Source organism: Microcaecilia unicolor, chromosome 4 (assembly GCF_901765095.1).
Source record: "Microcaecilia unicolor chromosome 4, aMicUni1.1, whole genome shotgun sequence".
Lineage (NCBI taxonomy): Eukaryota > Metazoa > Chordata > Amphibia > Gymnophiona > Siphonopidae > Microcaecilia > Microcaecilia unicolor.
The window spans coordinates 331,529,792-331,557,658 of NC_044034.1; the positions used below are offsets into that span (position 1 = coordinate 331,529,792).

Sequence of the window (27,867 nt, forward strand, 5' to 3'; positions counted from 1 at the left end):
CAGTTGTACCATGGAGCGATACAGAAGCATTATAAAATTCTCATTTTTGCTTTCCATTCCTTTCCTAATAGTACCTAACATTCTATTTGCTTTCTTAGCAACTGCTACACACTGTGCAGAAGGTTTCAATGCATCATTAACGAGGATACCTATATCTTTTTCCTGGACGATTCCTAACGTGGAACATTGCATCACTTAGCTATAGTTTGGGTTCCTCTTTCCCACATGCTTCTTCACATGTATGCCTATTTACACATCTAAACTAGCTGTTTACCCATGTAAATGTTACCCAACTCTTCTAAAATGCCTCCTCATTCTTCTATTGCTGCGTTATATATTTGCCAACAATTAGGCTGTAGGTTGGACACTGTTTCCCAGACAAAATGTGGATTTTATCAGATCTGTCCTTAGTCAGCAGACATCATACAGAAGGATTAAGGAGTGGAGGAGTATCCTAATGGTTAGATCAACAGACTGAGAACTAGCAAAGCCTGATGCACATCCTACTGCAGCTCCCTGTGATCTTGAGCAAGTCACTAAGGGTCCCTTTTACTAAGCCGCGGTAGGCTCTACACGTTAGTACAAGCTTTGATTCTTACAAAGATTGATTACTGCAATATTATATATTTTGGTTATCCAAAATATTTTTTGAGAAAATTTAAAACCATCTAGAATACTGCGATTCACCTTATTTGTGGTTTAGGCAGATTTGATAGAATCTCCCTATGCTTTAAAAGACTCCATTGGCTGCCCGTGGAAACTAGGGTCTTTTTAAAGCTCAGCTGTGTTATCCATAAGATATTGTGGGGAATTTCTCCTAGCTATATTATTCCATGATTAACATACTGAATTCTAAGTATGATACTCAAAATAATTTAAATCTCTGTCCCCTCTTATAGGGGCTTATGCTCAAAGACATATTTTTCAGCTTTATTCTCTTATCAGGCCTCTCAAATTTGGACTTCCTTGCCAACTTTGGTGAAATCTCAATCGCAGTACTTAGCCTTTCGAAAGCTCTTAAAAACAAATTTATTTAGAAAATTTGTGCTTTCTAATTAGTTATTGATATTCTCTTTATTTTATGTTAACTGATTATATTGTGAGCTCCCGGTCATGTAGACTGGTTTCATTTTAAATTGTAATCTACTCCAAACCTATACCAAGGTGTTGCGGGGAACGTAACATTAACAGAAAAATTAGTTCTTACCAGATCATTTTCTTTCCATTAGTCCCAACAGATAAATCAAGAGACTTCTGGGTTATGTCCCTTTGCCATCAAGTGGAGATAGAGATTTGCTAGATGTAGCCATGTGCAACCAGCTTAACATCAGTATGGTCGATACCAAAGCAGTGGAAGAAATAGAAAGCCAAACAAAACACTCGGGGTAAGGGTAGTCCCATGGACCTCCAGCCCCTGTGTTTGACAGGTTTGGGCTTTTGACAGCCCAGACCTGTCAATCAAGTGTGGGAGGATTGTGCTGAGCGCATGCTCAGGCACAATTCGCCCGCACTTCTACCCCATGATCAGAGATAATTGCGCTGCTTAAATTTGAATGCATTATCTCTGTTCATAGGTCTGATAGCGCCCCGCGCTGTTCCAGCGCTATTTTTGAGCGCTGTTTGGAACAGCGCGGGGCTTTTGATCATCTGCCTCTTAATGCACAAAGCTTTCTTGTTAAAATCAGGCAGGGGGCTCTTAGTGGCCTGACACCTCCCCCTCCCCCCAGGACCTCTTTCCTTCCAGCAGCCACTTTTGCCTAAGTTGCCCAGAGTTGAGGCTTTGGATCTGGATGACGGCTCCATTGCTTTGAGTGTGGACAATGTTCTCCTTTCTGGGGACTGTAGACATTATGGAGGAGGGGGAATTGCCACCAGAGGGGGGATGACTCCATGGCAGCATTCCTTTTTTGGAAGGATGAACTTCCCGCCCTTATAATTTGGTCACTCAAGATTTTAGATATCTTTGCCTGATTCCACATCTGGGCTGCCGCCCACCCCCTCTGTCATGTTTGGGACCAAGAGCCCCACAAAATTGTTTCACATTCATGATGCTATGAAAATCCTCATCTTGGTGCAACTGGATATGCCAGACACAGGTCTAAAGGTGGCATGGGAGGTGGCGTGCCTCTACTCTCTGCTGGTGTCAGACTTGGAGTCCCTAAGCGTTGTCGGTCAAATCCCTGGTGCTCCAGTGTGAAAAAGAGCCCCCTCACGGCCCCCCTACCTTTGTTGTTGGAGGGAGGTATCCTGCCTCCCTCCTCTTCCTTGGGTTGATGCTGCCACAAAATGGCGGCGTCCAGCCCCTCCCAGGATGCACTGGGCGGGGCCGGGCGCCGCCATTTTGCGGTGGCGTCAACCCAAGGAAGAGGAGGGAGGCAGGCTACCTCCCTCCTCCAACAAAGGTAGGGGAGCTCGGAGCTGGCGTAGGGTTTGCTGCGGCCAGTGACCCAAATTTTGGCGCGCTGACCTCTGATCATTGGCGATGAATGCGCTAAGCCCTATTTAGCATGCATTAGTATGCTACTTGCGCAAAGAGCCCTCGAGCTCTGATCGTGGGGCGGTAGCAAACGCAGGTGCTAGTATGGCGCTAGCAGCCTCTAGCACCGGCATTTGATTTTGATAATCTGCCTGTAAAAGCACAAACTCCAGTGAGAATGGTGTACTATCGCCCCCAGCACTGTCCGTGGGGTACCCTCGCAAGCTGGGGTCTAGCACCTGTAGGAGTGCACGCCACAGTCAGGCCCGAGGTTCCTGCCAAACTGGGAACCGGCGCCTCTGAGCTTTCCCCCGAACTCGGACTACCCACTGCAGTCAGCCGTGACAAGTCCATGGTGCTTTGACGTGCTGAAACTTCACCTCCCCTCCCCCCCCCCCCCCCCCCCCCCCCCCGCATCTGTTCTCCAGTTTCCACACCAGGAGAAGCACTTAGCAACTTCTGACGGCGCTGACATAAGGAGGGCTGAGCTCTGAAAACGGTCGACCCCCCACCCCCCCCACACAGAACTCACAGCGCTACTCCATCTGCTTTTTGTTTTTAACTCCCAAGCTGAAACTTACCTGAATAGAGGTTTTTTGGGGGGTTTTTTTGTGTAGAGGCACAGAGCCCAGAGAGAATGGAGGGGTCGTTGGGGGTGGGGGAGGACCTGGCACCACCAGATGTACCCAAATATCCCAAGATAGGGAACCTCAACACCAGTCCAGGCTATACGTAGCCATGTGCAGCCAGCTTAACCTCAGTATTCTCTCTATCTCCACCTGCTAGCAGAGGGACGTAACCCACAAGCTTCTGGATTATCTGTGGGATGCTATGGAATTTAACATTAACATCCATTCAAAAATTACAGTTAACTCTGGGCATTTCAGAGCTGAAGCAAGAATATTAGAGAACCAGGAACAACAACAACAACAAAAAAAAAAAAGAGAGAGAGGGAACTTCCTTTAGCATTTTATTGTGTTTTTAAATATAGGCTCCCATAACCTCCATGGGTTTAGAGTTGTGCTAGAGATATTTCTGGAATTTTGCTGGAGGTGTGATGGTTTTGAAGGACACACAGATGCATTACATGACAAAGTGTTAAATATGCACAAGAAAACAGCAGAATACATACAGATGCTGGTAATGTGGAGAATATGTATTTCAGATATTCAGAGGAGGGCTGGGCCTCAGCAGCAAGAGGTGAGGAGGGAGCAGGAAGGCAAGGAATGAGGTTCAATTTATGCATTGGTTTTGCAGGTTCTAAGCACCCCAAAAATGACATGTGACTAATTCATTATTACATTTTTCTTCAAGGATAAAGTTAACTTCTCGAGGTCTAAAAATCAAGTACAGAAAAAAAAAAGGGAACAAAATACTAAGACAGTGGTTCTGAACCCAGACATCGGGACATACTCATTCGGTCTGGTTTTAAGGATATCCACAATGAATATGCTGCATGAGCTAGATTTGCATACAATGGTGGCAGCAAACACAAATCTCTTATGCATATTCATTATGGACATCCTGAAAACCTGACCGACTAGGTGTGTCCCAAGGACTGGGTTGAGAATCACTGTACTAAGAGAAAACCCAGGAAAATCAAGGAGCTGCAGATAATCTCTCAAGAGTCTGCAGAAGGGATTCTCAACCCAGTCTTTGGGACACACCCAACTAGTCAGCTTTTTAGGACAGTCATGCAGTCACAGTGAATATGCAGGAGAGATATTTGCATATAATGGAGGTAGTGCATGCAAATCTCTCATGCATATTCATTGACATCCTGAAAAACCTGACCAGCTGGGTGTGTCCCAAGCAAGGGACATAGCCAGATACCCAATTTTGGGTGGGCCTGAGCCCAAAGTGGAAGAGCACAACAACCCCACCACCCCCTCTCCTGCCCAGCATCTCTCCTTCCCCCCAGGTGATTGGAGAGGGTCACTTAACTCCACTCCCCCAAACCCCAGTACTTTTAAATCCTTTAGGTCTTCACCAGCAGTGAGCAGCAACTCATTCCCCTTGCCTGTGCCAGCTTTGAGTCTTCCATGAACAGGAAGTTGCACCAGAGGGAAGGCTCATGCCGGGGCAAGCAGGGGGAAGGCTTACTTTAGTGATATAGCAAGGTTAGAAAGGACTCTCTATCCTCGCTCCCAATTTTTTTCTGTTTCCTTCTCCTCTCCTGCTTCCTCTTTACCACACTCTTTTGTCTTTCATGATGTGATGATCTCCTGCACAGAGGTTTTTCCACATCTGTGCTCCATCATGGCCCCTGTTTCTAACACCCTCACATATGCACGCAGTTGGGGGAGGGGGCTTTTCAATCTGAGGACCTTGGCTCTAGAGACAGAGTGCAATGGTAACTGAGATAACTATATGATTCTGATTCTACGGATGTGTATTATAACATATGTAAACAGAAAGAGGTCTTTATGAGTTTCCAAAACTGAATTTCTCAGCTGCCTCAAGCACCATTGGGCAGAAATCATCACCCTGAATGGTTTATAATTAACAAATTTCCTTAGTGTGAGCACCAGTGTGCTGTCGCTGTAGTGACTGGCACCAAGCGTGAGGGCATCACAGTGAGGAGCACTGAGTGTGATGTCACTACTCTAATCAACATCTAGTGTGATGTCACCACAGCGACTGGCCTCCAAAATGATGTCACCACAGTAATCAGCACCCAGTGTAATATCACCACAGCCATTTGCCTCAAAGCATGACATCACGACATTAATCAGCACCAGTGTGATGTCACCACAGTGATTAGCACATGGTGAGTTGTCACCACAGTGATCTGCACCCAGTGTGATGTTGCCACAGTAAACGGCACCCAACCACAGTGATGCTAGCAGCGAGGCACAGCTGGCCTCTAGTGTTCATCGTGATACATTGCAGCATTGGGTGGAGGCATATTTTCTTAAGTATTTGTTAGAAAATGGCAGACTGCCATATCTGTGGTTGGTGGATCAATCAGAGACATGTATATATCCCCTCACTGTTTTACAAAGCAATCTACTTGCGTGCCCGGAGCTTATCTCGGGCACGCATTTGTGCTCACACACACTGTTTCAGCATGTGTCTACCCAATGATGCTGGGTAGTAGGTATTTAGGAGGGACACTAAAGAGTCTTTCTTCTGGACTTCAGGGGTTCTTTCCTGCTGTTCTCTTCAGAGAAATGCAGCAGCTTGTCGTGCCATCACAAGAAGGGATAATGCATAGGCTCTCCAGTGTGCTTCTGTATCCCTTGGCTTCATTTTCAAGAGCCCAAGCACAGATGCATCCCTCTCTTCCCCAGTGTTGTCTGAGCTGTTGTTTTCAGATGTATCTCTGCAGTGTTTCCATGGCATCCTTCACAGCACCAAATATAGCACCTTCCATCTGCAAAGAGAAAGAGACAAGATCATAGGCGTTAGAGTGTACCAATGAGCTGCTGCCCTGGCAGAGCTGTGTGGAGATTTCAGTGCTAAAATAGCAGGAGTGCTGCACAGTGGAAATGAGGAACACTGACAGTATGTATGAGGGTTTCAGTACTGGGATAGCAGTGGATGCTGCAGGCAAGAGTAAAGTGCATTGGCAGAACTATGTGTGAGGGTCTCTGAACTGGAATACCAGTGGGTAGTTCAGGGCAGGAGTGAGGTGCATAGGCAGAACTATGTGTGAGGGTCTCCGAACTGGAATACCAGTAGGTAGTTCAGGGCAGGAGTGAGGAGCATAGGCAGAACTATGTGTGAGGGTCTCTGAACTGGAACACCAGTGGGTAGTTCAGGGCAGGAGTGAGGTGCATAGGCAGAACTATGTGTGAGGGTCTCCGAACTGGAATACCAGTGGGTAGTTCAGGGCAGGAGTGAGGTGCATAGGCAGAACTATGTGTGAGGGTCTCCGAACTGGAACACCAGTGGGTAGTTCAGGGCAGGAGTGAGCTGCATAGGCAGAACTATGTGTGAGGGTCTCTGAACTGGAATACCAGTAGGTAGTTCAGGGCAGGAGTGAGGTGCATAGGCAGAACTATGTGTGAGGGTCTCTATACTGGGACAGCAGTGGGTACTGCAGGGTGAAAGTGTATAATGGTAGAGCTATCTGCAAGGATCTCTGTACTAGAATAGCAGTCGATGCTGCAGGGTAGCTGTGTGTGGGGCGGCAAGGAGTGACTGACCTGAGGATAAAGACTCTGGGCACTAGTTGAATGTCTTCCAGTGCGCAACAAGTGAGCGGAGTAGGCAGCATTTTCTGGTGAAAGGAAGCCCTGGGTGACACCGATGTTACTGCTGAAGCATTGCACCTGTGGAGGGGGGAAGAAGGAGAGGCAGCAGGTTACAGAGATCCCCAGGAAAAGAGACAACAGCGGCAAGAGAAGCAACCGGTTTTAGCTTGTGCTTATAAAATGCACTAGATAGTTATCGCTCCTATATTCAAAGTGAGAGATTGGCAGACAGGACTTTACTCTAATTACTGTTGTCTCAGTTGTCAGTTCTTAAAGATCAGCAAACATAAATAATTCCAATACTACCTACAAATCAGAACCGTCTCTCAATCCTGTACCCCTGAGCCAGGAGGAAAAGAGTGGAGTCAATTCTTGCCCAGAAAAAATGGCCATTTGGCACTTTGTGCTTCACAGAAAACACAGTATAAATGCAAATGACAGAATCTGTGCTACCAAAAAAATTATTGTGGCAACAAATTCCCAAAAAGAGTGGGTGAACAGATTCCATGAGCAAAAACCATCTTTCAACAAGGAACCAGATCACATTTCATTACATTGTGCTATAGCTGATTGCCTCTGGGAAACAGCTGATATAATCACTAGAAAAGAAGTTTCAGAAAGCACCTGGATATTTGCTAAAGGCAATTATGATCTGGATTGTGGTCCAGGTGTCCTGTACAAAGACATACTGGGCTCAGTATTCAAAGGTTTTATGTTCCTAACTTTGGGGACCTTTTTTTTTTTAATTGAAAGTTTTCAAAATAGCACAATACAGTACTTACAGTAAATTATTTAGCCCACAACTTTGGGGTCCTTTTACTAAGGCACACTAATGATTAGTGCATGCTAAATGCCTCAGGTACAAACTTAGATTGTGAGCCCTCCTGGGACAGAGAAATGTCCAGTGTACCTTGAGTTACTACTGAAAAAGGTGTGAGCAAAATCCAAATAAATTATTTGAGATTCTGTTGCTACTATTTGAGATTCTACATGGAATGTTGCTATTATTGGTGATTCTACATGGAATGTTGCTGAGTGGAGGAGTGGTTAGAGCACCAGTCTTGCAATTCAGAGGTGGCTGGTTCAAATCCCCACTGCTGCTCCTTGTGATCTTGGGCAAGTCACTTAGCCCTCCATTGCCTCAGGTAGAAACTTAGATTGTGAACCCTCCTGGGACAGAGAAATATCCAGTGTACCTGAAAGTAATGCACCTTGAGCTACTAATGAAAAAGGTGTGAGCAAAATCTAAATAAATAAATGCCATACAGCCCATAGGAATACAAGGGTATGGCATTTTCCATAGGAATACAAGGGTATGGCATTTAGCGCACGCTAATCGTTAGCACACTGTAGTAAAAGGACCCCATTGAGAGTTATGCTCATAAATTGGCCTCTTTGAAACTTTACTAGGGCTGAGTGTATAAGTTTTACTCAAAATTTCATTGAACCCTTAAATTTAGAAGCATAAAAAGTGGGCGACAACAGGGGTGGATTTAGGGTGGAAAAAAGAAGTTAGAAGCTTAGCGCTGATTATCAGCCCTAGGCTTGCAAATTAGCCTCATAAATCTAATGGCAGGCCAAAATTTATGAGCATAAGTTTTAAGCTCCTAAATTAAGATGAATTTTTAGCTGACAAGTTATGCTCCTCAGTTTGGCTGAAAATAAGGCACACATTTAGGTGTTTAGCATTTTCTGAATAAAGGGCCCACCATCTTGATTGTTTACATTCGCTTCTTCAGCCGTACATAATGAGTCGGCCGTTGCACCCTTGTTCCCACTCTGCATACACTTTGGCTCCGTTGGTTGATGGTAGGCTTATTCTAACCAGTGCACAAGCCTTTTCTTGTTACATGCCTTCCCTGTGGAACATGCTACCAATCACATTATATAATGCAGATGATGGTGATTTTAGTAGGTTTTTAAAGGCCTCTTTATTTAAAAGTGTTAATTTTTGTAAGTTTTTTTTTTTTTTTTTTTTGCTATTTTACATCTTTTTCTTCTGAGTTTGTCCATTATTATGTTTTTTGTTTATTGTAAATGTTTGTACCCTACCTTCACCCATGGTGTTTTGGCTGGTTATACGTTTTGTATACAACTACATTTATAGTCAAACTATCTGAAGCAATTATCATGGATATATTAGAGAAACATAGTGAAAAAAATCAATTTACTGGACGGAACTCAGTCTGGCTTCAGGAGTCAGCACAGTACAGAGATTTTACATGAGGCTCTTTTGAGAAACTTAATGATCCAACTTGATCAATGTAAACACAATTTTGTAATGCAATTGAATTTGACAGCAGCATTTGATTTGGCAAACTAAGTCATATTGCTGGAAGAACTGAGTGCTATGGGACTAGATGGTAAGATCCTGCAGTGATTTGAAAGGTTTCTTTTTTTGTTGTTGTTGTTTTAAATAGTCAATGAGGGTATCATAGAAGAAAAGCTGGCATTTATTTTGTGGAGTATCAGAAGGATCATCATTGTCTCCAATCCTATAAAATTCTTCACCTGTATTAAATCTCATAGTACTCTTATACGGTTGATATAATATTCAGAACTGGATGTGTTTGAAAGGCTTGAAATTGATCCCAGAGATTAACTTTCTATCTCGCACTGAATCTTAGCGTTTAGCCAGTTAAGTGCTATTTAACCAGCCAGGAGCCGTTCCTGGCTGGTTAAAGAGCATTGAATATTGTTCAGTTTGTACTTTGCCAGCATCCCTCTGCATTTGGTAGCTTTTTAAGATGAATTGATTTGATTGTTATCTGCCCTTGAGCTACTACACTAGTTAAGCAGAATATAAATTTATACTACAATTAAATTATCTTTAAAATTGTTTATAAGTAATCATACATGCTAACACAGTTGAATAATTGTAGTCAACACAGATAGTAATTCTCAACCCTTTACAGAAGTATCAATAACATGGGCTCCGCTCTCATGCAACTGGCATTATCTAATGCAAGCAATGTGATTGATGCTTAGTTTGGCACCTGGTATGGACATCCAGCAGGTATTAGAACAGCATCTCCTTGAAACTGAAGGAGAGCCCGGCACTTCACCCCCAAATCCTCACGCAGCTGTTTCCGTAAGGATAAGTCCAAGTAGTGCGAGGTGTGGCCAGAGGGATCAGTCTGAGGTCCAGTTTGCTGGCTCTGGTTTGCATTCAGCTGCTGGGAGAAGAGGGCACTGATTAGGTTCAACCTTTTTATTGATGACAAATTAGTATAAACAGAAGAAGTGACACAGATTAATCCTCTTTCCAGGACATTCACCCCCAAAATGCACGTGTCAGAGCCCAGCACGATTTCAGCCAGGCTGTAGGGTCGATTGGGCTGTACTTCGCCGAGTCAGCATATCAGGGCTGTACCATTCCCTTTAGGTGGTGCTGGATCTGCACAAACAGGGCTGTAGCCCTCCTTCCTGCCAGAACTGCTCCCTTTTGGCTATGCTAAGCTGAATACACAAAGCCAGACAGTTTCTCACCTTTTGCAAGAATGACTGGATGCACTCAGAGTCTTCTGCCTGAAAGATATGCCACAATGCTCCTGGTCTGCATTTTGCGTCCCAGAGACGCTCCTTTAGAACACTGTCCATTCCGTCAGCTTCCACTCTTTCTAGAATATCTGTAGAACCAGGGGGACAGTGTTAAACTGTGATTCAGTCAACCCACCTCCCCTAGACATTGTCTCTCAACCTGTATGTGTTAAAGTGTGGTACAGTCGCTCCATCAGCAATGTCTCCTCTAAGCTTTGCCAGAGTCTGTGTTCAGACTGTGGGGTGTGCTGCAGCCCTCCCAGAATTTAAACCTCACTAGGCAGGCAGATCCTATGGGAGTTTTACAGAATCCATATGGCCCACGCATTTAAACTGGAAGAGGACTGCAGCACATCCTGCAGATGGATCACAGGCAGAGGACTTCCACATAGCTTACATTTAGAAGGAACATTGAACCCAACATTCTCTCCTTCCCCACACGGGAACACAGAAACATAGAACGTGATGGCAAATAAAGGCCAAGCGGTCCATCCAGTTTGCCAACGGATGTAAATCTCCTTAGACCCGTATAAGAGGCTTGGGAAGGCTAAGCCTCTCCAACCCAAGCATGACCTTCCTTTTCTCCTTGTGATCACTTGTGCATCTGCTGGGTTAATGTATTGAAATCTGCAATGGCATCAACAAAAAACAAACTAAGAACTTCCCCTCCCCATCTGCCCGACCTGCTGCCTCCCCGACTCAGTGGCGGAACATAAACAGAAACTGTGCACGGGGTCATGGAGCTCTGCGCGCCACTTCCAGCTCTGCCGGTCCTGTCTCTTATGATGTAACTTCCTGTTCAGGGAGACCCAGCAGAGCCAGCAGCAGCGCTTAGAGCTCTATGCCCCTCCCCCCATACAGTTTCTGTTTATTTGCTGCCACCGAATCTGGGAGTCAGCGCATCATGCAGGTGGGAGGGGAAGCTCTCAGTTTGCTTTTCTTATTATGGCCAGATGGAGGTGTCTATGAGCTCGTGAGTAGGTGGGGAGGAAAAGGAGAGAGACAGAACAATTGGCGAGACAAGAGGGACAAAGCTGTATAGTGGGGGAAGGAAAGAGAGAGAGATGGGCAATGTTGGATGGTGGGTGAGAGAGGCATTGGGGCAACTTTGAGTAGAGGGGGGAGACAGAGACAGAGAAGAGATCCTGGATGGTTGGGATTGGGGAGAAAGACAGAGATGCTGCATGGTAGGGGGAGAGAAAGACAGAAAGGTGATGTTGGATGGTGGGGTGGGGTGGAGAGACAGACAAATCAAGGATGGCAGGTGGGGAAAGACACACACACAGAGGATACGCTTCCTAGCTGAGGGAGACATACATACACAGAGATGATGCTGCATGGTTGGGGAGGGGGGAAGAGAGGAGACACTACATGGCTTAGGGGAGAAGGTGCCATGCACATACAGAGCAAATGCATGTATAATACCCCCATGATATGGGTATTACTAAAAGTTGTGTTAGATTCTTCCAGAGGCCCTGGGGAGTGGGGGGGGGGGGGGGAGAAAGTTCCCTGCCAGTTGGTTGAGGAGAGAGAGAGTTGGAGGCCTGCCCAGGGGAGGGGTTGGCAGAGAAGTTGCAGAAGTAAAGTAAATCCCTGTAGAGAGTGACAGCAGGGATGGAGTTTGGAAAGTCATAAAAGAGTCTGAAGTGAGGTACACAAGGTCTTTGGTTGCCTGTACCCCTGCCAGGACCCTTCGGAGCATTAGAGGATTCTGAAGTGAGAGAAATAAATACAGGCTTACAGGAGACAGAGCTTCAGGTGGATAAAAAATGTAACAAAGGATGCTATATTGGAGAAACAGGCCAGATGCTTAAGACAAGATTCAATCTGCACAGACATCACATGAAAATAGCCGGTGCCAGTCAAGCCCCCACCCCTGTGGGCCAACACTTCACAAGACCAGAACACTGCATCAGTGATTTCACAGTAAGAATACTGAAAGGTAATTTTAAAACAATACAGGAATGTAAGACCTTTGAAATAAGAATGATTGAATATTTTGACACCCAACAAACAGGACTTAACAAGGATCTGGATTTTCTAGCCCATTGTAAACCATAAAATTGTATTTCTCTGTTTATCACCCTCCTCTCACCTACCCACACCCATCCTGTTAGAATATCAATGAAATGCTTTGGATGTCCCCATGCATAACCCCACCCTCCCACTCTGTCAGACTGCCAAAGTAATGCTTTGATGTTTCTCTTATATATACTATCTGCTACCACATTTGCTTATTTCCGATCTGACGAAGAAGGGCAACAACCTTCGAAAGCTAATCAAGAAATGTATTAAGTTATGTCCAATAAAAAAAGGTATCATCTTATTTTCTTTTCCATGTTTTATTTTGTTTGATTTCTATTGATAACCTAGGTGGATAAATGAAATCCAGCATGGAAGCAGGACAAAGACAGGGGGAGCCAATCCAAGGCCGGAGTGTAGCCCTGCAAGATGCACTGCTAGAAGGACAGCCTAAAGGGTCTGTGCCTGAAAGAGTCCGGATTGATATCAGGAGTAACAGAAACAGCCATGGATTTATTCCTGACACAACAGGATAGGTGAATGACAGGAGTCTGTGTAAATATGTACAGTATTGGCTTAACCAAAGAGTGAAGGAAGTGACCGAGATTATCACGGATGGTCTTGGATGTATAATATATATAAACAGTTCAGAAGAGTTTAACTGCCAGTTGCAGAAGTTCCAGTAAAGTTATTTGTGTTCTACAAAGTCCAGGAGTGCAGAGTGGTCTTTGGTGCGAGAGATGAACGCCTGGACTTAGGCTGAAAGGAGAGTGTATCCAAGAAATATCCCTGCCCAATTCCCAATACCTCAGATCATTATTCTGGACCATTTACCCACTTCCCAGCTCAACTACAGGCAATTTGGGACTTGAGTGCGGTGCGAGCACGATCTCCTATGACACTGTGACCGGAGAGAGAGAGAAAATAAATTAGGTTTTCCCTGTGACTCTGGTTGGGTTTTTTTCGAACCTGGGTTATACATGCCTGGGGGTGTAGATAAACAGACACATACAGAGGTGATGCTGATGCTGCATGGCTGGGGGTGAGAGACATAGACACACAGAGGAGATACTGCAAGGCTGAGGGAGGGAGATAGAGGAGATGCTGCACTGCTGGGAAGAGGAAGACAAACATACAGAGGAGATGCTGCATGGCTGGGAGGAGAAAGAGACGACACTGCATGGCTTGGGGGACAGGAAGACACACAGAGATGAGATGCTTTATGGCTGTGCAGAGAGGGAGACAAACACACACACACACTGCTGTGTCGAAAAGTGCCCCCACTGACACAGGTTTATCCTAATCCCAAGGATTTAAATCTGTCCTGCCTCACTTTAGCTTCCCCAAATATCTAAGACCAACTGTCTATATCCTCACAAGCAAATATTCAAAGATTTGGACTTTACTGGAGATGGTGCTAGTCCCAGAAAACAAAAAGAAGGAGGAAAACCCTCACATGCAACAAAAGCAATGGACAAAAAAGTGAGGACAGCTCAAGGAGGATATCAGGAAGTCTTTAATGTCAAAGCTGTCCTCACAGTTTTGTCTATTGCTACTCCCAGAAAAAGCATATAAAGTAAGATTCACATTTGGGTGGATCTTGTGCTGGTCACAGAGAGAAAACAGATTCATACCTGGATAGTTACCAGGCAGTAGATCTTCCAGTACCAAGAAATGCAGTCATAAACAAAGAAAATTTGACAGAAAGAGCAGAGTTGCTTACCTGTAACAGAGGTTCTCTGTAGACAGCAGGGGACTGTAGGCACAGTTGATGGTGAAATCTCTCTGCCTGATCTGTCTGCTGGTGCTCTCCTCTAACTAAGTAAGCCTATTGGCTTACTGAGCATATGCTAGAGTTCCCGCACTTGCTGAGGCTCCCCCTTTCTTCTCAGTTTTGTCTTCAAGCTGTCGAGTGGTGAATTCTAATTGGGAGTGGGGTGGAGAGCAGGTAAGTATGGCTTTATTCCCCTGCTGTCTACAGAGATTACAGGTAAGCAACTCTGATGTCTCCAGAGGAAAGCAGGGGAGATGCAGGCATGCCTGCTGGTGAGTTCCAAGCTGCAGTGGCTGATGAGTGGTTGGAAGCTATATCAGTAGGCAAAGAGGTTCCAGAGAACAAACTGGGCAAACATCACGTCCTGGGTACTGGATGTGTCTAGACAGTAGTGCTTAGCAAATGTTAGGAGCAAGCCCAGATGGCAGCCTTGAAAACGTCCTACAGAGGAGTGGATCTGTCATGGGTTACTGCGGAGGCAGTGGTCTGGAGTTGCTGGGCATCTCTGTGACCTGGAGGGGCTAGTCCAGTTTTCTGGTAGCAGAAGTCAATGAAATTTGAAACCCAGCTGGAGATGGGGTCGTTCAGAAGCTGGGAGACCTAGGTTGTTGGGATTGTACGTGACAAACAGTTGAGTGGATCTGCACAAGGCTTTGGTGTGCCTCAGGTAATAAAGAAGGGTGCACCTGCAGTCTAGTGTGTGTAGGGCCTGCTTGGCTGTCAATGCTTGAGGTGATGGAAAGAAGGCAGGCAAGACAATAGACTAGTTCATGTAGAACTTGGACACCACTTTGTGGAGAAATTTTGAGTGTGTGTGAATAATTATTCTGTTGTGGAAGAACTGAGTGTATAGGGAGTAAGTGACCAAGGCCTGCAATTCACTGACTCTTCTTGCTGAGGCAATGGTTGTGAGAAAAAAACATCTTCCAGGTGAGGTGCTTCAGAGAGGACAGGCCTAGTGATTCAAACAGCTCTTTCAACAGACTGTGCAAAACTATATTGAGATCCCAGGATAGCACTGGTTCCTGGAGTGGAGGATGCAGGTTCCTAAGGTCCCTTTTGAAGTAAGATACAAGTGGGTGCAGTGAGCACTGTTCCCTCTAAGCTGAACGGGAGTCCTCCAAATACAGTCCTGTGTTAATGAGGAGGAAAGTATCGAGTTCTGTTGCCAGAAGGGAATACACTGGTGTGGTGCCCTCGAGGGTGGTGGAAGTGGTTGGTCCATGAAGTTCAGATGGTAACCCATGGAGATGATACTGGGAACACATTGCTTGGATGTGATCTCTCACCAGCAGGAACAAAGTGAATGAACCTCCAGCCTCCTCCCCGCCCCTATCCTCCCTCGCAGTGTGTCAAAAGGTAGGGTTACTTTTGAGAGTTTTGAGATGAGGTTTTGCTTACATTTCCTGGTCCTCTGCTTCTGAGCATACGGTTGATAGTTCTGATGCTGAGCAGGAGGTCTACTGTAGGGTGCAATGCATCTCTTTGGAGAGAACTGATGGAAAAAAGTGTTGATAAGGATTTTTTTGTATCGACTAGTTTGCTCCTGAAGTTGGTTGGAAAGTTTCTAATTGTGGAGCAATTGTCCTTGATCTGAGATACGGTGTCTTTAACTTTGTTTTTGTCACCAAGGCAAAGAGCATCGGCTAGGATGCACTGGGCAGGGCAGGACACTGCCATTTTGGGAAGGCCCTGAAGAGGAAGGAGGGAATGGTAGTCCCTCCCTCCTCCAACTACTACCACCACTACAGAGAGGTAGGCCGCCGGGGGGTAGAGGGGGGGCAGATAGAGAGTGGTCCCACTAGACCACCAGGGTTTTTGTGCTTTGAGGGTGGGGGCCTGGAGGAAGGAAGGAGCAGCGCGTCAAGCAGCCAAAATGCACAGTTTTACATACCGTGCATTTTGGCCACTTGATGCGCTGCTCCTTCCTTTTTTTGAATTCAAAGGTCTTTTTCAAGACCACCTAGACAAAGCGGCTCTACACCCGAACCCACGCTACAAAGACTCCTGAGGCAGGCCTGTGGCCGAAACACAGATCTGTGTCGAGTCCGTAATAAAGTTTTCCTGTTCCACTCAGTTGTCCCAGTCTCTGGAGTCATTGGTCCATTTCCCACTTTTTCTCCTGTTTTGTGCATTCCGTGGGATTTTGCTGTTCATCCACCCAGGTGGATTACCCATCCCTATTAAGTACAGCTTCCCAGCACACCTGGATCAGTTGCCTATGTATATTACATCCTAAACACTCCACAAGGAAACTCTGGCAATGATCCAAGTACCACGGCAAGCGTTAGCAGTGAATTTGGAAGTGAGGTTCATTACTGTCATCGTATGTGCAAAACTAACCCATTTGGTAACCTTATCCAGAGAAGATTCATACCTTGCTGGATACCTTGCCAGTTACAGAGAAAAAAAGGCTGATACCTTGCAGGATACTGTGCCGGTCACAAAGAGGAATTGCCTCGACATACACCAAGATGTTCAGGAAATCAGCAGCCTGTGCTGTGAGGGGTTTTGTCCCAATATTCCTTTCGTCGGCTTTCTCACCTAGAAAATATCCAGAAATGACAGGTACAGAGCCTGCTTAAAACCCTGCATTATAATGGAGGCAGTGCATGCAAACCAAGTTCATGCATATTCATTGTGGATATCCTGAAAACCTGACTGGCAAGGGGTACTCCGGGACTGGACTTGGGAAACACTGATCTAAAGGACCACATTTACAAGCCCCTTGCATGTGTACATTTCTAGAATATAATGTACACTTATTACAAAAATATCAGCAGGGTGCCTAACTGCAGTTCTGTAATGCTGTGCATAACCTATACAGTGCATAAATGCACAAGGGTGCATCATGGGCAGGGCTCCCTATAATTTATCCACATCTCTGCCGAATTTAGGTGCCCACCATTACGCCGTTTAAACCTATAAGCTATATGGTTAGATGGCACTGCCCCTGGAATGTCCCAAAGCTCAAACCAGTTTTGGATGGATAACTGGCTGTATGATGATGTATATATCCATCATCATTTTAAAGAAACATTTGTGTAGTCAGCACAACCGATGACTGCACAAGTGCTCTTTTGAATATCAGCTGAGGACCAGAGGCTGAGCTCAGAAATCAAACAAAGCTGGTCTGCAGGGCAGTATACCGCAGTGGCATAGAGCAACCAAGCCAGGAAATAGCTGGGGCCCCCTGATGTCACCTGCAATTGTTTAGGTCTGGCTGGACTTTCATAAATCAGTGGCAAGATACTTGTCTTGTGCAAAGGAAAATCTTTTTTGCACAATTCTGGATTTTTGTTTTTGGCTGTACCATTTACTGGGTGTGAAATGGAAATGTGGAGGTTTGGATTGCTGAAGAGTTTTCTTAAATATTCACCTAAAATAGGTTTGATAGTAAGAAGAGTGGGAGTGGAGTGGTAGTGAAACAAATGGATTAAAAGTGGACTGGTTCAGGCAAGCTTAGTGGCTCAGGTGCAAGGCCCCTGATTTGGTTCTCGCCTCATGTCTTCTGTTCCCGAATCAGATAGGACTGGAACTGCTTATAGCCCCACGTTAGGAGGGGAGAATGGGGTGAAGATCATTGCTTAAGGGTGACATAAAATGGCCAGATTCAGGGCCCAGAATTATAGAGTTCCAGAAGGAGATCTGGTACCTGTTCCCCAGCTGAGGACTGTCACTGTGGTGACCACACTAGGGTCTGTTGGGGAGGGTGTGGGGTGGGCATCAAAGAAAAAAGTCCTCAGCTGTGACTGACGGAAACTGCTGCTTCAAAAAAGTGATCTGTTTCTGTAAGGCTTCTGGAGTCATCACACAGACAGAAAGCTTTCTTGAAAGTTCTAGGGGAGGAGTTGGCAACCCACAACTCCCAAACCTCACATGGTGGTTCCTGCTTTGCTACCATGCTCAACTCAGTAACTTGGGTCACCTGCAGGGAAGGGCATCCTCATCAGCCCAAACAACCCCAGCTGGAAGAGAATGTACTGCAACGGAATGAGGGTGGCCATCAGTCCCACAGATCTCAGTCGAAGGAGGAAGAATCATCAGCTAGTACTGGCTAAAAGTCAGGAGGCGGCATATTATTCCTGGGGGAATTCTGTGCAACTCCTGTCGTAGGCCTGACGGTTGATTTGAACCATGCAGGCCTCCATGCTGCCTCACAGTTCAAATGAACAATCGGGCCTAGGATGGTAGAGGAGGATGCGGCCCAAAGTGCAGCCGCTCACCTTCGTCTCTTGCTACTGCGATCGAGGCAGGAAGGAAAGACCAGCAGGTTGAGGTATGGAGCAAGCTGAGGGGAAGTGTGCCTCAGGATTAGGGGTCACTGGAGCAAGATGGGGATAAAGGTCACTGAAGAAACCTGGATGTGGTATCCCACAGGGGTGGAAGTTGTTAGAGGAAGGAGCAAGGGTGAAGGTTGATTACTTGAGCCATGTGTATGTGTACATACCAAGGGGATAGGATTCACTGGAGCAAGCTGGGGATGTGTATCAAAGGGGTAGGAGGTCAGGTTACTTAAGTAAAGTACGGTGGGAGTGCCAGGGGTAGGGTTACTTGAGCAAGCCGGGGGGGGGGGGGGGGGGGGGGTTACTTGAGCATGCTGTGATGAGCTTCGCCGGAGGAGGGGGGCATAGAGGTGGGGATCTCTGAAGCATGGTAGATATGTAATGGGAGGAAGAACAAAAGGTGTGGATATATAGTGAGGTGGGGAGGAAGGAAATCTAGAGCTACGTGAATGAGGGGCAGTATGTGCTGGGGAAAGAAACAGTGGGATATGTGTATTGAAAGGGAACTATAGGGAGATACAGGATCAAAGGTCTTGCTGAATGGGGGGGAGGGGCCTGAAATTGGTGCATGAGAAAACGTTGAGGGTGGGGGGAGATGTCAGGCCTTATGATGTGGTAATTCTGTACAAGAAAACATTTACAAAGTGTGTAGAATTTTGCAGAATGTTAAATATTGTGCAGAGAATTTTGAATTCTTCTGTTCAGAATTCCCCCAGAAGCATTTTTGGCTGCCCTGTTGTGTCTGTGGGAGGAAATCTGAAATGGTCGCAACAGAGAGAGGGGGAGGGAAAGGAAGCAGTGACTGTGCTGTGGTGTGAGTCTAGGTCAAACCTCCTTGGCCTTAAGTGGGGAATGAAGGGAGATTGTGACGGGTAGCAGGGGGGGGCGGGGGGGGGGGGGGGGGGACTGAAAAAGAGAGAGAGAGAGAAACTGAGATAATGGCACTGGAGAGACAGACTGTTGGGGATGACAGAGTGATGAGTTTGGGACGAGGGGAAGAGAGAGAGAGAGATATTGCTGAGAGTATGCCACTGAAAAGAGAGCCTGACTGCCTGATGGGCATGGGGGAATGAGACAGACTGCTTGAGGGTGGGACTGAGAAACATGTTGGCTGCACAGAGTTGGGGGTAGTACAGATTTACATGGGTGTGCTGATTGATGACATGATTGTGACTCTCAAAACCATTTTTGACAAACATATAAAATGGCTTTCCTTTTTTAAAATGTTGCAGATCCCTGACCTAGGGGCTCCGAGACAGTCTCTTGCGACTGAGACATTACCTGAACAGGAACAACACTAGACTCACCATAGACAGCACTGATTCGGGGCCCCAGCCATGACCTAGACTCTTCAGCAGGGAGATAAGAGGCTAGATTCAGCATGCCGTCATTCCTGCAGTATTCTGGGAGCGGCAGACTAGAGGTCAGATTCTCAGTCCTGGGGAGACAGGAAGATACAGCGTTACCACAGGTAGGCAGGAATTCACTTGCAACCTCTTCTGCTCTGTTATTGAGGTTTGCATGCAGAGAGAGGAGACTGACCTCCCGGCCTGAGCCAGAAATAGAAAATTAATTAAAAGCTATATATCTGCAGCCAGTCAAGAGTGAGGCACTCCCCTTGGCAGCTGTTTGCTGTTTCTCTTCCAAACACAAGAGAAGAGAATGGAGGCCTGTGTCTTCCTGCCTTCTAATGGGGAGGGACGTACCGGAGCATTGGTCTGGCATTGACAGTAGGCAGGAGGAGCAAAAGCACATCCCGTGGCTGAGCCGAAAAGGAAATCCATGCAAACAACTAGAGGAGGCAGACAGGGCTGAGACCTTTCCAAATGTTTGTCTGAATTAAATGAAACAAACATCGTGATGGCAGTAATAAAATATCAAGCCCTTCCGGCCTCACTCCACTGTGTCACCCCCTCAAGCTGATCTATGAAGGTGAATGGTCTTTCCTGCGTCACTCCAATCCCTCACCCCTCAACTGATCACAGCTAGGTCGCTGAATGAAGGTGATAATCCTTTCCTGCATCGCTCCTGCCCCTCACCCCTCAATCTAGTCATGGTCAGGCTGGTCTCTGATTGAAAGTGGTGGGTCCTGTAGGCATAGTTTGGAGTGGGTATTGGGGGGGGGGACATCCCCTTTTATTTGTTTGTTGCATTTGTATCCCACATTTTCCCACCTCTTTGCAGGCTCAATGTGGCTTACAATACATCATGAATAGTGGAAATATATGAGAAAATATACATTTAGTAATAGCAGAAGGATCATATCACCCCTCTCCTCAAATCACTTCACTAGCTTCCGATCAAGTACCGCATACAGTTCAAGCTTCTCCTACTAACCTACAAATTACTCGATCTGCAGCCCTTCCTTACCTCTCTACCCTCATCTCCCCTTACGTTCCTACCCGTAACCTCCGCTCTCAAGACAAATTCCTCCTTTCAGTACCCTTCCCCACCACCGCCAACTCCAGGCTCCGCCCTTTCTGCCTCGCCTCACCCCATGCTTGGAATAAACTCCCTGAGCCCATTCGCCAGGCTCCCTCCCTGCCCATCTTCAAATCCTTACTCAAAGCCCACCTCTTCAATGTCGCCTTCGGCACCTAACCACTATACCTCTATTCAAGAAATCTCGACTGCCCCAACTTGACATTTCGTCCTTTAGATTGTAAGCTCCTTTGAGCAGGGACTGTCCTTCTTTGTTAAACTGTACAGCGCTGCATAACCCTAGTAGCGCTCTAGAAATGTTAAGTAGTAGTAGTATCTTGGGTAATATGATAATGATAAAACATGATAGTAGTTTAGCAAGCAAATAATGTGAGAAATATATAAGAAATATATAAGAAATATATAAGAAAATATGCATTTAGTAATATCAGAAGGATCTTGGGTAACATTGTAATGAAAAAACATGGTAGTAGTTTGGCAAGCAAGTATTGTAAAGGCAGTTTATGCTGAATTAATCCCCACACCCCACTGCCAATATGACTTCCATCCATTTGCCTTCCAAAGTAAGCAGGCAGGCAAACGCCCTTTACCCTTCAAGCTAGTTGCATTGCAGAAGGTAGATCATAGGCTGATTTAGCCTCTGATTCCTCACCAAGATGAATTGTGGTTGGTCTTTGAATGGAGATGATAGCTTTGATCCTTGAATGACCCTTCATTAGTGTCCTTGGTACCTCAGCTCAGTCTAATCCTTGGCCTAAACAACTGTCCCAGTTTCTAGTACTTCAAACCCCACAATGGAAAGGACAGGGGTTAATCCTCCAGTGACCAAAATACCCTGTTTTTCTAATTAAGCATTCTGAGCACTTACAGGAAACTGCATGTTTTTCTGTAAACAAATCCAGAGAAACCTGGCAGTTGCTAATGTATTGTGCAAGTCAGAACATGAAAAACCCGCGCCAAACCCTGAAAAATGTTCCCTCACTTGCTCACTCACTCTTTGTCTCTCTCCCTTTCTTTCGTTTGTCTCTTTCTAGATCTTGCTCTCTGCACCTCAGTTTCTATCAGGTCAAGAAAGTTTCTTGAATGTTGAAAGAAACAGTTTGTACTTGTGTGTTGCCAAATTAGTAGATTAAGGGCTCGATTTATCATAATCTTTCAAACAAACACCAGAGATGTAATAAGGCAAATTCTTGGTTCTGGTGTTGGGCTTTACGTTTTTGGTCTGGTAGTAGGTTTTGCTGCGCAGCTGCTGTCTTTCCTGCTTTCCCCACGGTTCAGATCATCAGAATATACATTTCTAAACTTACATGGACAAATTATTTGTGTAAGGTTGGCTTTACTTTACATAACTTGATAACTCGCCTCACCAAATAAGCTCGAGGCAGGTAAAATACAAAACACACAATGTAATATCCACTCCTACAAACTAAAACATACAAAAATCCCCATGCATTACCTAAAATCCAAATTCTTTTTAAATGTGGCATAAGACTGAAATCGGCGTAAGAGTTGATGGTACAGAGTTCTACAATTTCAGTCCACCACTCCAAAGGTACACGTAGAGGGGCATTTTGGAAAGGGACGTCCAAGTTCCGATTTGGATGTCCTTGCAAAACGGCGAAATCCAGGGGCGGGGAAACCTGTATTTTCGAAACAAGATGGACGTCCATCTTTCGTTATGATAAACGTCCTAGACATGGACGTTTCTGACTTTCAGCGATTTTCGAAACCAAAGACGTCCATGTCAAAAACATCCTAATGCAAGCCATTTGGACATGGGAGGAGCCAGCATTTGTAGTGCACTGGTCCCCCTGACATGCCAGGACACCAACTGGGCACCCTAGGGGGCACTGCAGTGGACTTCATAAATTGCTCCCAGGAACACAGCTCCCTTACCTTGTGTGCTGAGCCCCCTGAAACCCCCCTAAAACCACTACCATAGCCGTTACGGGTGAAGGGGGGGCACCTAGATGTGGGTACAGTGGGTTTGTGGTGGAGCTCGCTATTTCCTCCACAAATGTAACAGGTAGGGGGGGTATGGGCCTGGGTCTGCCTGTCTGAAGTGCACTGCAGTACCCACTACAACTGCTCCTGGGACCTGAATGCGCTATCATGGACCTGAGTATGGCATCTGAGGCTGGCACGACATATTTTTAAAGATGTTTTTTGAGGGTGGGAGAGGGTTAGTGACCACTGGGGAAGTAACGGGAGGTCATCCCCGATTCTCTTCGGTGGTCATATGGTCATTTCGGGCACCTTTTTCTGCCTTATTTGTAAGAAAAACACATCCGGGTGAAAACATCCAAGTGTTCGTCAGGGACGTCCTTGTTTTTTTCGATTATGGGTCAAGGACATCCAAGTGTTAGGCACGCCCAAGTCCCGCCTTCACTACGCTTCCGACATGCCCCCTTGAACTTTGGCCGTCCTTGCGATGGACTGCAGTTGGAGATGTCCAAAATCGGGTTTCAATTATACTGATTTGGACGTTCCCTGGGAGAAGGACGTCCATCTTCCGATTTATGTCGAAAGATGGACGTTCTTCTCTTTAGAAAATGAGCCCAATAGTAGTTGATTGCAATTTGATACCACTTGGAATACAAAGTTCTTGATGTGGTCCTAAGGGGGAAAGTTATCAACATGGTTATTGTAAAGTAACTCATCTTAATGGTAGCCCACGTTGATAACCTCCCCACTTAGATAAAGCGATTTAACCGGTCAGCGGCTGTTTCTGGCCAGTTAAATCATTTTGAATATCGACCAGGAGGTTTCCTCACTGTACAGGTGGTCCGTCGAGCTTCATCTTGTAGTGATGCTCTGAAGCGTTTCTCCAATTCTCTGTCTATGGGAAACACTTACTGGCTCAGACCCTTAAAACTTCCACATCCACTTAGGGGGCAATTCTATACCTTTGCACCTGAATTTTGCATATTGAGTGCTCATTCTATAACAGTATCTTGGTACCAGGATTTTGTTACAGAACACTAGCATAAATCAGCATCAAAATGCCTACAGTTAGGCGTGCCCAATTACACCAGGTCTATGGCATGCAGTGCACGCAACCTATAGCGGGGCATTTTCGATATCATGTCTAAATCCGATTTGGAACATTTTGCTGAAAATGTCCAAACATCAAGTGGCAAACATGACCATTTTCGAACCAGAAAAACGTCTATCTTTTTGTTTTGAAAATGGCCATTTCCTAGATGTTTTGTAGATATTTTGTGCTCAGTGCGTTTTTCTTTTACATAGTAACATAGTAGATGACGGCAGAAAAAGACCTGCACAGTCCATCCAGTCTGCCCAACAAGATAAACTCATATGTGCTACTTTTTGTGTATACCCTACCTTGATTTGTACGTGTCCTTTTCAGGGCACAGACCGTATTTCTTTTGTGACCATTTTCTAAAACAAACAGTCCATGGGATAAATGCACAGAAACAAGCCATTGGGACGTATAGGTAGTCAGCATTCTTTGCAGTCTGGCCACACAGACATACCGACAGAGCAATGGGGGACCCTTGGGGGCACTGCAGTGGACTTCACATAAAAGGTCCCTGGTACATATCTCACCATGGCCCGATACGGAGGAGGGCGGGAGCGGCGGTGGGGATGGGGGAGGGAGGGTGGAGGTTGTTGCGCGCAATGTTCGTTTCCAGGCGGCAGCATCCGACAGTGACTCTGACTCCGTTTCCCTCTCTGTTCCGCCCTCTGACGTCATCACGTCTTGACGCGAGGGTGGGACAGAGAGGGAAGTCTCTACTGCGCATTTGCAGGTGAGTTGGTCACTTGCCGTTTATATGTTTGATGGGGAGCCCTCCAAAACCCAACAAAATCTTACTGTATCCAACTGTACACCACTACAATAGCCCTTATGTCTGGAGGTGTCACCTATATGTGAATACGGTAGGTTTTGGAGGGCTCACACTTTCCACCACAAGTGTAACAGAGAAGGTGGGCCCTTCTCTACAGTACACTGCACTAACCACTAGGCTACTCCAGGGACTTCCTTGCTGGTCTAATAGGCTTGGCAATAACATCTGAAGCTGTCATAGAGGCTGGTTTGTACTGTTTCATTCACATCTTTGGGGGTGGGGGGTCAGTGACCACTAGGGGAGTAAGGGGAGGTCATGCCTTAATCCCTCCAGTGGACATCTGGCCATTTAGGGCAACTTTTTGTGACTTAGTCATGATTGAACCAGGTCTAGACCAAAATATCTAACTTTTAGTTCTGGACATTTTTGCTTTGTTCCATTATGGCAGAAAAACATCCAAGTTCTGGGAATGCCCAAATCCCACCCCAAACATGCCCCCTTGAGATATGGATGCACTGCAGATGAACTGCATAGAAAAACATCTTAAAAATGGGTTTTGAAAATAGTGATTTGGACGTTTTGTAAAAAAAAAAAAAATGTCCATCAGCTGCTTTGTGCCACTTTTTCTATAAGGTGCACAGGTAAGTAGGAGACACACTTATGTCTGGCCCATGTGTATACCCTCTTGCAGTTATGTGCTATAGCACTAACACACTCCTTGTGGAATAGCACACTTGCACACAGATATGCCAATTAAGGCGCCATTTCCATGCACAAGACACATGTAACTGCACATGCCCAATTATAGAACTGCCCTGCCCCGAGACAGGTCAGGGTGTGCAGAGTCCAGGGCAGGGGTCTTGAAATCCAGTCCTCGAGGTCTACAACTCAGCCTGGTTTTCAGGATTTCCACAATAAATATGTATGAGAACTATCTGTATGCAATGGAAGCAGTGAACGCAAATAGTCATTGTGGAAATCCTGAAAACCAGACTGGGTTGTGTACCTCAAGGACTGGATTTGAGGATCCCTGGTCTAGGGTGTGCTGTATATCTTTGTTATTTACACACCAGTTGAATTTATGTGGTGGATGTTGTGGCTTTTTGTGGACTATAATTTGCAGTGGGTCTCTATCAGGTTTAGGAATGTTTGCAAATCTTCCAGGGAAGGGAACAATGTCTGCATACAGCAGGCATTTGTTCTCTGAGCTGTGTGATTTCAGCCCTGAGGCTGATGATTTCTCCCCCTGATGCTGGTATGAAAGCAGCTGGATCTTGGGTTGCATCACCCTCTCATTCCTCCCTGCCTGCTGGCTGTTTATCTTTACCTTACAGCTGATTCATGAATACAAGCAGTCAGTTAAATCATAGCTTACCCCCAATTCCTGTTTGCAGTAGTTTGAGGCTGAGTCCAGCATGCCAGGTAGAGTCAAATGCTTTAAAGTCAATAAAGCAGGCAAACATTCTCTCCCAAGGAAGTTAATCAGTGACTATAAGGTAAAGATGTGGCCCATGGTTTGGAGCTTGAGGAGTAACCCAATCTGACATTTGTGCAGGCCTTTTCTGCTTGTTAGGATCTGTGGTACTCTTTTGTTGAGACTCACTATATAAATTTACTCTCATTCTCCTATGTTGCCAATGTGATACTTAGTGATAGCAGTATTAAAAGCCCTTTCTGTGGGTTTGGAAGGAAACGGGATGGGATTTGATATATCACTTTTTTGTGGTTACAATCTAAGTGGTTTACATATTAAATACAGGTACTTATTTTGTACCTGGGGCAACAGAGGGTTAAGTGATTTGCCCAGTCAGAAGGAGCTGCAGTGGAACTGAACCTGGTTCCTAGGCCACTGCACTAACTGTTGAGCTACACCATAGCCACCGAGAGGGGGAGGCAGGGGGGGACAAAATTCCCCGGGCCCAGGCCTCCAAGGGGGACCCGGCGCCGCAGTCCCACCCGCCCTCCGTCATCGACAATCTGCCACCGGGCCGGGCCCCCTCCATTGAAATCACAGTGCCTCTCACCTCCGTGTGAAAGCGCTGCAGGCAGCAGATCGCCTCCCTTCGGGCCTTCTTCCTGTGTCCCGCCCTCGTCTGACGTAACTTCTGCAAGGGCGGGACACAGGCAGTGAAGGAGGCCCGAAGGGAGGTGATCTGACGGAGGTGAGAGGCGCTTTGATTTCAATGCAGGGGGCCCGACTCGGTGGCGGACAAAGGGGGGCGGGTGGAGGGGGAAGCGGCAGCGGAGACCTCAGGGGCAGCCTTGCCCCAGCCCAGTCTCTCAGTGGCCCTGAGCTACACATCTGGGAAATAAAACCCCAATTTTACCCAGTGGCGTAGCTAGGCGGGGGTCCCCAACCCCCACCAACTAAAGCGTTTGTCCCATGCTGGTCTCACATTGCCTGGCGCCCTGTCCTGTTTTCAGTCGCTCAGTTTCATTAAAACGAGCGTGCAAAGTGACTGAAAACAGAACAGGGCGGCAGCAATGTGAGACCAGCGCGAGACAAACGCTTTAGCTAGTGGGGGTTGGGGAACCCTGCCAGCCAGGGTACCTTCGTGGTGGCCGTGGGGGGGGGGGGGGGTGGAAGCGGTGGCAGGGAGGTGGCCATGGGGGAGGGGAGGGGAGTGGTGGTGGGAGGGTGGCGGTAGGGAGGCAGGCCAAAATATGCCCCCCCCACCTTGGGCTCTGGCCCCCCTCCCATCGAGGTCTGGCTACACCCCTGATTTTACCATGGAAGCTAGGGCTCAGAGATGCCAAGCTACCCAGTTCCAGGCTGGAGACTTTGTGGCCAGCCCTGATTTTGGGGGTGGAGGAATGGCCTAGTGGTTAGAGCACAGGTCTTGACATCCAGAGGTGGCCGGCTCAAATCTTACTGCTGTTCCTTGTGATCTTGGGCAAGTCACACCCTCCATTGCCTCAGGTACAAGCTTAGATTGTGAGCCCTCCAGGGACAGGGAAATACCCAGTGTACCTGAATGTAACCCACCTTGAGCTACTACTGAAAAAGGTGTGAGCAAAATCTAAATAAATGAATAAAATAAACATATCCCAAAGCAGTGTGGGATTTGTAGTTCCCAATCCTGCCCATGGAAATCAGTGCTGCAAGTTCCATAATACACCAGGATGGAGTGGACAAAAATCCAGGACCAGCACAAAATCTCCAGCCTGGAACTGGGTAACATGGCATCTCTGAGGGCTTGAAAAATTTCCCAAGCTCTCTGTGGATAAAAATGCACGTGTCATCAAAGGCAATTATTTTAATCTAGAGAGTGAAGTCCCTCCTGCAGACTGGAAAAGAGCAGGGAATTGCAAAACA

General features: G+C 46.3%; 1 protein-coding gene across 4 annotated transcripts in view; it reads right to left on the reverse strand.

The window, feature by feature from the left end:
* Positions 1 to 4,425: 4,425 nt before the first annotated feature.
* HR (HR lysine demethylase and nuclear receptor corepressor) overlaps positions 4,426 to 27,867 on the reverse strand; it is a 128,691-nt gene continuing 105,249 nt past the window's right edge. For 3 of the 4 annotated variants that reach the window (XM_030201995.1, XM_030201996.1, XM_030201994.1), the window contains exons 14-19: positions 19,605 to 19,735; positions 16,433 to 16,555; positions 10,165 to 10,304; positions 9,672 to 9,851; positions 6,628 to 6,753; positions 4,426 to 5,852 (exon numbers count right to left, since the gene is read on the reverse strand). In XM_030201995.1, coding sequence (XP_030057855.1) covers positions 5,790 to 5,852; positions 6,628 to 6,753; positions 9,672 to 9,851; positions 10,165 to 10,304; positions 16,433 to 16,555; positions 19,605 to 19,735 — 763 coding nt within the window. In that variant the 3' untranslated portion in view covers positions 4,426 to 5,789. The remainder of the gene's footprint in view (positions 5,853 to 6,627; positions 6,754 to 9,671; positions 9,852 to 10,164; positions 10,305 to 16,432; positions 16,556 to 19,604; positions 19,736 to 27,867) is intronic. The other variant, XM_030201997.1, reaches the window with a different exon arrangement.